This window comes from Anabrus simplex, chromosome 6, assembly GCF_040414725.1.
Source record: "Anabrus simplex isolate iqAnaSimp1 chromosome 6, ASM4041472v1, whole genome shotgun sequence".
NCBI lineage: Eukaryota > Metazoa > Arthropoda > Insecta > Orthoptera > Tettigoniidae > Anabrus > Anabrus simplex.
In genome coordinates, this window is record NC_090270.1 from 207,183,280 (window position 1) to 207,191,932 (window position 8,653).

General features: G+C 36.2%; 1 protein-coding gene across 1 annotated transcript; it reads right to left on the reverse strand.

The window, feature by feature from the left end:
* Positions 1 to 254: 254 nt before the first annotated feature.
* On the reverse strand, positions 255 to 7,907 carry LOC136876323 (mitochondrial potassium channel). The gene is made up of 2 exons (XM_067150174.2): positions 6,630 to 7,907; positions 255 to 361 (listed from the first exon to the last, which is right to left on the reverse strand). The coding sequence occupies exon 1, from the start codon at positions 7,895 to 7,897 to the stop codon at positions 6,818 to 6,820; it is 1,080 nt and encodes a 359-aa protein (XP_067006275.1). The 5' UTR covers positions 7,898 to 7,907; the 3' UTR covers positions 255 to 361; positions 6,630 to 6,817.
* Positions 7,908 to 8,653: the final 746 nt, after the last annotated feature.

Here is an 8,653-nt window from a genome sequence, read left to right on the forward strand (position 1 = left end):
AACATGTCTCAAGTGGAATCAGTAATAAATTGCTAAATTGTAAATTTTATATGTATTGAATAGCTGACAAAACAAACCTTTTAGCATCCTACATGGTCAAGTTTGTCGACTCTGACAGATTTGCCAGGCTGTTTTTAGTAAACTCTTTTAATATATAGATAACATCAACGAAAAGCCAATATGGCACAAGAGAATAAATAAATTGGCCAAAACACAATAAAACACATAAAAGTAAAATACAGTGTGCCACTGACCTAGCCAGGGCAGGGAGCGCGGTGTGGCCGAAGATCAATGGACTGGCTAGTCAGCTAGACTTGCACCAATGACAGAACAAGGGCTTTTCAACACCTCACATTCTGTGCTAGAGAGAAAAGAGGACACCATTAAGATAGGTTCCAGATTTCAAGTTCCTAAGTATTTAAACAGAAATAACAAATGTTTATACATTTCTAAATATCTGAGTGTGATTTGATAGAATCTGATGATGTTCTTCCAAGAACGAAACATATCATTCCATTTTAATTAAGTTGTTTCTTTTTTCAAGTATAATACTGTTACCATATGTTTTCTCTTTCAGGCAGTTTATAAATGTATTACTAAAAATTAGTTTTGGAGGACTGAATAACCTAACAGTAATAAAATAAAAAAGAGCAGAATATATAACCAAGAACGCATACAATAAAAAAAGGGCTCTCAATAGCCACAAAATTAAAACACTGGTTTTTTTTTTTTTTTTTTTTTTTTTGCTATTTTGCTTTACGTCACACCGACACAGATAGGTCTTATGGCAACGATGGGATAGGAAAGGCCTAGGAGTGGAAATGAAGCGGCCGTGGCTTTAATTAAGGTAGAGCCCCAGCATTTGCTTGGTGTGAAAATGGGAAACCACGGAAAACCATCTTCAGGGTTGCTGACAATGGGATTTGAACCCACTATATCCCGGGTGCTAGCTCGCAGCTGCACACTCCTAACTGCACAGCCAGCTTGCCCGGTATAAAACAATTACACAACCAGAAAAAACATGTGCAAGTAAAACAACTAACACTGCACAAATAGAGAACTAAAGACTGAAATAAGAATAATCAAAACATGCATAAACAAAAACTACCAAGAAATTGGACACCAGGGACTAGCTTCTAATGAAACAGTCTACAAGGAAATGGTACTGGTAATGAACAACATCAGGAAGAAACAAATCTTATTCTTTGGGCATCTACTGAGGACACAATAAAACAGGATCATCAGGGGAATTATAGAAAAAATTATTTGTACATGACGAATTGTGCATCAAATGCAATGTTACTGCCAGTGGTATCATCCAGAAGAAAAAAAGAGAAAACCATAAAATTCTTTAAAATATGCCATATAAGTATTAAAATATTGAAAATATGTACATGCACTATTAAATCACATTCTAACTGAAAAATGCTTTTTTATAAAACTGACTAGAGTAGTCCAATAATGAAGGCCGTAAAATTTAAAAAAATAAAATAAATAATAAAAATGGCAAGATTTAATAATAATGTTATTTGCTTTACGTCCTACTAACTACTCTTTTACGGTTTTCGAAGATGCCGAGGTGCTGGAATTTAGTCCCACAGGAGTTCTTTTACGTGCCAGTAAATATACCGACACGAGGGTGACGTATTTGAGCACCTTCAAATACCACCGGACTGAGCCAGGATCGACCCTGCCAAGTTGGGGTCAGAAGGCCAGCGCCTTAACCGTCTGAGCCACCCAGCCCGACCCTGGCAAGATTTAAATACTTAAGTAAAACACCTGACTCAGGTATATGAGTAGGGCCTGGAAGTTTAAGCATTTGCATATTTTTTCCATAGGGATTATGTATGCTTATAATATATGTACAGCATATTGCATGTGCAAAGTATGGAATTTTCCAGGGGGGGTTTAAGGGACTACAGATAAAGCTTTTCAATTGAAAACTTATGTAAAGTAATGGTTGTAAATAATTCATTAGCAAACATTAGCAACGGGACTTCTGCTTCAAGCTCTATGGAATAATGCAAGTTTATCAATTTATTACTAGCTCATCTTTTCCACTGTCAAGCGACAATTTTACAGTGCCTACTAATTGGAATATTTTGAGGTCTTTAAGAGCATATTTAGTAGGTTTTTAGAACATGAACTTCCAGACCTTAATGAAGAGTGTAATTTGGCAAATCATTTATTTGGCATTAAAAATCAAATGTAATAGCCTTCATGAAAAACCACCACCAAATACTGTGTGTGATAAACACAATGTTAAAACTCTGTTTCTTCTTAACACAGGCAAATGAAAACAAACTGAAACGAGTAGGTATTTCTGATCGTATGCCATATCTTGAAGCAATGATTTTTAAAAATCACGTCACGACTATCAACATCTAAATATATATACATTTTAGACAGTAAGTGAACATTATTCCTTAAACTACAATAAGAACAGAATTTGAAGTAGTGACAATTACACCATTTTACAGAACCTGTGAAATTTCCCTGGTACAGTAATAAATAAATTACAAGATTGTAAGCAACTGAAAAAAGACCTCAAGAATAATATAAGATGGACAGCAGGCAACGGTATAATGAACAATGGGGTTAAAAGTCAGGTTGTGAGTTTGAATAATAGGAAAAGTCCTCTCAGTTTTAATTACTGCTTTGATCGAGTGAAAATTCCTTATGGGGGTCACTGTATGTATCTAGGTGGTAATATGATGAAAGATCTTCATTGGGGTAATCACATAAACAGTATTGTAAATATGATTATGAGGGTATTTAGGGGTTGTAGTAAGGATGTAAAGAAGAGGGCATGCAAGTCTCTGGTAAGACCCCAACCAGAATATGGTTCCAGTGTATGGGACCCTCACCAGAATTACTTGATTCAAGAAATGGAAAAAATCCAAAGAAATGCAGCTCGATTTGTTCTGGGTGATTTCCGACAAAAGAGTAGCGTATGAAAATGTTGCAAAATTTGGGCTGGAAAAACTTGGGAGAAAGAAGACGAGCTGCTTAACTAAGTGCTATGTCACAAATGTCCACTCACAGCCCAATTTGGGACAGGCGACACATTCAAGTTTTGGGACGGGTAACCTACTATGATAAAAGTGCACGAACGGAATTTACTATTCCTTCTCTCCTTATTACAAAAAGCACTTTGCCAAGATCGGTATGACACAGGCAAGGAAGGAAATATAATTTCTGTTACAGTTATTATTCAACGTACATCAATTTGTATTGTGCATAAGAACAGATATTTTATTTTTTACAACTTTTCTTTTAATAGCATTTACTGGAGGTATGTTTGAATTTATGGTTTTTGAATTGATGTTTTGACCTTCCCCTAAACTACTATTTCACCCAGCATGAATAACATTATTTATAGCTCAGATTCCAGTCCCTTACTCCCACAGCTTAAACACCAATTTTCATTAAATTCTATCAGACATTTTCTTGTGATGTGCATACATACAGATATGACGAAAATTTAAAAGTTCCATTTTTTAGACATGACGGACACCCAAATTAGGGTTGCTGCCAGCCCCGTGGTGTACGGGTAGCCTACCTGCCTCTTAGCCAGAGGCCCCAGGTTCGATTCCCAGCCAGGTCAGGGATTTTTACCTGGACCTGAGGGCTGGTTCAAGGTCCACTCAGCCTACGTAATTAGAATCGAGGAGCTATCTGACTGTGAGATTGTGGCCCCGGTCTAGAAAGCCAAGAATTTGTCGTGCTGACCACACGACACCTTGTAATCTGCAGGCCTTCAGGCTGAGCAGCGGTCGCTTGGTAGGCCAAGGCCCTTCAAGGGCTGTAGTGCCATGGTTTTTTTTAACCTGTCCCATATTGTACAGGACATCCCGTATTTGAAGTGAAAATTTTGTGTACCATATTATGAGCCGTTGTCCTGTAAAAACGAGCATTTCTGTCTCTCTCTCTCCCTCTCTCGTTTTTTTTTGTCACTAAATATTTTTAAATCAGTATTTGATTTAAGCGCCATTGAAGTTCAAAGTAGCTCCATTTTTTTTCTCTTTGTAGCCTCAGAAGAAGGAAATTATCCCTAATTTAAAAAAATTCTGCATGTTTTGCCATACCTAATGCATGTACTGTATGTAAACAGGGTGTAAGTTAGCTTCTTCTATGAATTTCAATAATTATCTTATTCTGTTAATGAAACTAATTATAACCTATTAATGAAACTAATTATAACCTAATTGAAATTGGTCCTTTGCATTCCAGAGATAATGGGTTCGAACCCCCCCCTGTTGGCAGCCCTGAAGTTGGTTTCCCATTTCCTCACCAGGCAAATGTACCTTAATTAAGGCAATGGTCGCTTCCTTTCCTATTTGTTATGTTGCGACAAAAAGCAAATTGTTAGGGGAAAACAGTACCTAACATTTTATTTTCAAGTAGGCCTATTTATGAACTGTCCATTTTTGTGGAAAAACCCTGCATTTTTAGGTAAATGTCCCTTATTTAGGACTGTGCCTTGTTTTTGTGAAAAATTCCATATATTTAGTTAAATGTCCCTTATTTCTTATATAAAAAAAGTGGCAACCCTAAACCAAACACCAATTTAAAAAAAATTCCAACCTACGTACAGACAAAAATCCACGTTATATGGGTTCCTATAGTTCGCACACCTTTTAGCGATACATGGATACCCTAGAGCTGAATCGGTCGACCTCGGGTATTTTCGAGATTCATATTGGCAACCTTTGAAACACAAACTATGAATCACTTATGCATCGCTGTGCGACATCTGGCATACACTTTACGTACTAGTACTGTCGTCGTTTACACAGCAAATCCAAACTATAAAATTCATGCTAGGAACAAGATTTGCATCGAGAAATGTTATATAATGTGTGTATGACACAGCTTAAGATAATATAGGTTCAGAAAATTCATATTGATTGATCATATTCAGATTTCATTTCCATTCAGTTGGCAGTATTACCGGAACTGGGAGAGCTCCCTCCTTACACCTCATCACCATAAAAAGAAGTATCGCTAAAAGGTGCGCGGACTATATAACAAATGCAACTTTGTCAGCTTTACTGTACAACTGCGGAGTCGTACAACGGCAATAATGAAACCCGATTTCTTCTTCTAACGACTTGGCATGGTTACAACTGTTTCTCTCATTGATGCCAATGAAATCCATACTGATATATTCTAGAATTGTTTCATATATAAACAAATATTTACAAAATATTCACAAGATTTTGCAAATATACAATAAAAATGGGTTTTAAAAACCCTAAATAAATATGCTATATGAAATATGGATTCATTTAATTCATTTCACATTGTAAGTAATTATATTATGCTACAGTAACTGATTTACCAAAGTGAGTCTGATTTGCATAGCATAGTTGATTAGCCCAATCAATCCATGTTTAAGTACAACCTACTTAAATCTGAGATATCTGGGTAAAATTTTTGAATGATGGGTCCCAATTCAAAGTTGTGATGAATGCTGGGCAATGCAGTCATCAAAACTACAACAGTGAATTCATGTGAACTGCCAAATTATAATTACTGGCCTCTTTTCTGTATAGAGTAGAACACTATTAATCCAACCTCAGATGGTTTGATACTGCATAATTCAATAATAACCATGACACAGGTCCAGGCATGTACAAAACTTATGTACATTGTAAGACATGTCAGCACTTGAAACATTACATATAATACTGGTACTAATACACTGTTGTGTCAGTTGGCTGGTGCTATTTGACCAACTAGTGCATTCTGGTGTTATGTTTAGAGAGTGCTCGTCATTAATGCAGTGTTTCTTGACAAAGTGAACAGTTTTTGTATTTTACAGTAAAAAATTTGCTCACCTTATGGCAACCAAAAATCATCGACTACCAGGCAAACGAGCATTACAGACAATTTATATTCTTAAAGTGTTTACGGTATGTCTGTCTATTATTGTACTGTATGTACTTATTTTACTTTTATTGGTATGTATACTATTAAAGAAATTATTGCTCCTCTTATAATCTGACTTTCCTAGTGTTTGTACCATGCCCTCAGTTCCAAAGGTGACAGATTAATGTGGCTCTACTCTCCCTATACGCAAACAAAGCAAGACATCAGGGAATCAGACTTCTTGTATGCAAGTGTATTAATTTACTACAACTGGTCAGTCTATAGTATATCATCTTCTGCTATGCTTAGCACAATGAGGCACAAGGAGTTGAGTATTAATACTTCTTTCTAACGTGTGTACACAATGAAATATCACTGCTGATTGAGGTAGGTAGCGATCAATCATGATGTCAGTGGCACCCACTGTTCGAGAGTTTTACAGAGACCTGTATAATAGATTTATCATCAAGTTATGAACCCCTTTCCTAGGCAAAATTCAGGCAACCCTAAAGGCCAGTAAAAGTTGAGACATTATAGGCCTACAAAAAGTATTATTATTATCATCTTTTCACTCATTTTCAATATCTTCAGTTGCTTTCAAAAAAAAAAAAAAATAATAAATAAATTGCATATAACTACAAAAGTTACATTTCTAGATCAATACCTGAAAATACAAGCTGGCAAGTTATAATACATGAGGAAAGAGGTTCAAGTCTACTGAAGAATTCAAATCATATAACTATGAAAATTCTCACCAAAAAAAAGTGGCTGTGTATCTTCCATCCTGTTTTGCAGACTGTAAGATGAATGCATAAAAAGAACAGTCTACAGTTCATAATAATCTGAAAAATATATAACATATACTTTTAAAAAGTTTATCAACAAGAACACAGGATAAATATTCAAGAATGATCCAACAGCCTTCATATCTCCTTAATTGAGATTACATTAAACCAAGATATCTTGACATCAACGGAATAAGAATTGCAATCACAGTAGATCCTATAAGCAAATATTGAGTTTGTCGATGTTCTTTTTGTAACCTCTCTTCAACACCAAATGTAAATGTAACAAATTCCTTTTCCCCAATTTGATGTACTACAGGTAAGGATGTAAGAATTGATTTCAGTTCATCAATGTTCCTTTTGATTGTATTTTCTTGCCTGTTAATAGCCTCCAAGATTTCCCTAGTACCTGAAACTTGCCCAGAGTCTATATTCACTTTATTGTCCAAAGTGTGCAACAGTTCATTCAATCGTCCGATCACATGGTCAGCTGGCAAGCTTGTAGAACTTTTTAATTCGCTTAAAATCATGGACAACTCTTTCTCATGTCTGGACAAGGCATCAGGAACTTCTGTAGCAATACCAGATTTATTATGCACTAATGACTCCTTCACTAACCTCTTCAGCTCACGCATTTTCAGTTCGTTATTAATTGAGCTACCGGCGATGCCTATTACAGTACCAATCACAGATCCGATTATCGACCAATATTTCGTCCTTTCTGCTTGAGCTCTTTCTTTTTCATGGCTTTCTTTAACAGAGGATGATAATAAAGAAAACTGTTCGCGTTCTTCGCGCTCATACCGATGGAATTCTTCAACAATTTGTTTCTCTTCCTTTAACATTCTGTGTTCTTGAGTAACAAGCTGAACATAACGGTCTTCACCCCTTGTAGTGTTATCCAACTCAGCATACAAGTCCTTCAACCTGTTCTGAATGTCTGACACTTTTTTATTTGCTTCCCTCCTTCTCTCTTGAGCAGATATAAACTTCATTTCTGCCTCCAACACTCTACGCTGAGCCAACCTTACTTCATCCAGACCAGTAACCTGTTCATACCATATCACAAGTTCAGCAAGTTTTCGCTTTACAAAGCCGTCAGATTTCTCCGCAGCAGACTGAATGACTCCTGCATAATTACATGTTTGCACATAACGATGATCATTTACCTGCTTACACTTGCGCACGTAACTTTTTCCCCGAATACCTGTCACCAAGTACCTCACCGGGGCGGCCATGATGTAAAATTTCCGAGTATCGACTAGAATAAGAAGATGTAATCGACGGATATCTACCGTCCAAGATCGACTCCAATCCTCAGACCAGGAACGTTGCCTACGAGATACATCAAGGCCGGGAAATACAGCACTCTAAACTTGTGTCAAGATACTTCCGACAAGCGCCGCTAGAGTTCTCTTTACTATTCTGTCTCGCGCCCTCATTGCAACACGTTGGTTTGCGAAAAACTATAAAATTTAATTAAAACTAGTAATTTCAGAGGACACCAAACAAATATAAGATAAAAAATAGACTAAGAGCAATTGTATGACTTATTTTCTAGAACGTAGGCCTTTGTCTCACACTGTGTTAAGACGAAATAAGTAATTCACGAAAACTTTGTGATCAATTAAGACAAATACATATCAGCAGCATTAATGTTCAAATAATCACAAGAAACAATTCATTTAATCTCATAGAATATTATCTATAATGTATGACGTACCGATACATAAGATTAGCTTACCTGAGGTGCAGGAAGTTATCAAAATTTCAGCACTTTGCGGTTCAGGGATTTCCTTCGGAAATTCTTGAACGCATCATCCTGATCGGAAATTTTCGATGAAGTTCAGATATCTTAAAACGTTTTTTCTGATTTCATTGCCCGTATCCTACTTCTAAATTTAAATATTGTTTCCCTTAACGTGGTATTTGACTTTCTCGTCAATAAATATTTCGATTTAAAAGAGCTACTCGTAGACTTTCCCTTACATAGA

Excerpts from the sequence above, each read along its gene's own strand:
- LOC136876323 (XM_067150174.2), bottom strand. The coding sequence starts at position 7,897 with ATGGCCGCCCCGGTGAGGTACTTGGTGACAGGTATTCGGGGAAAAAGT.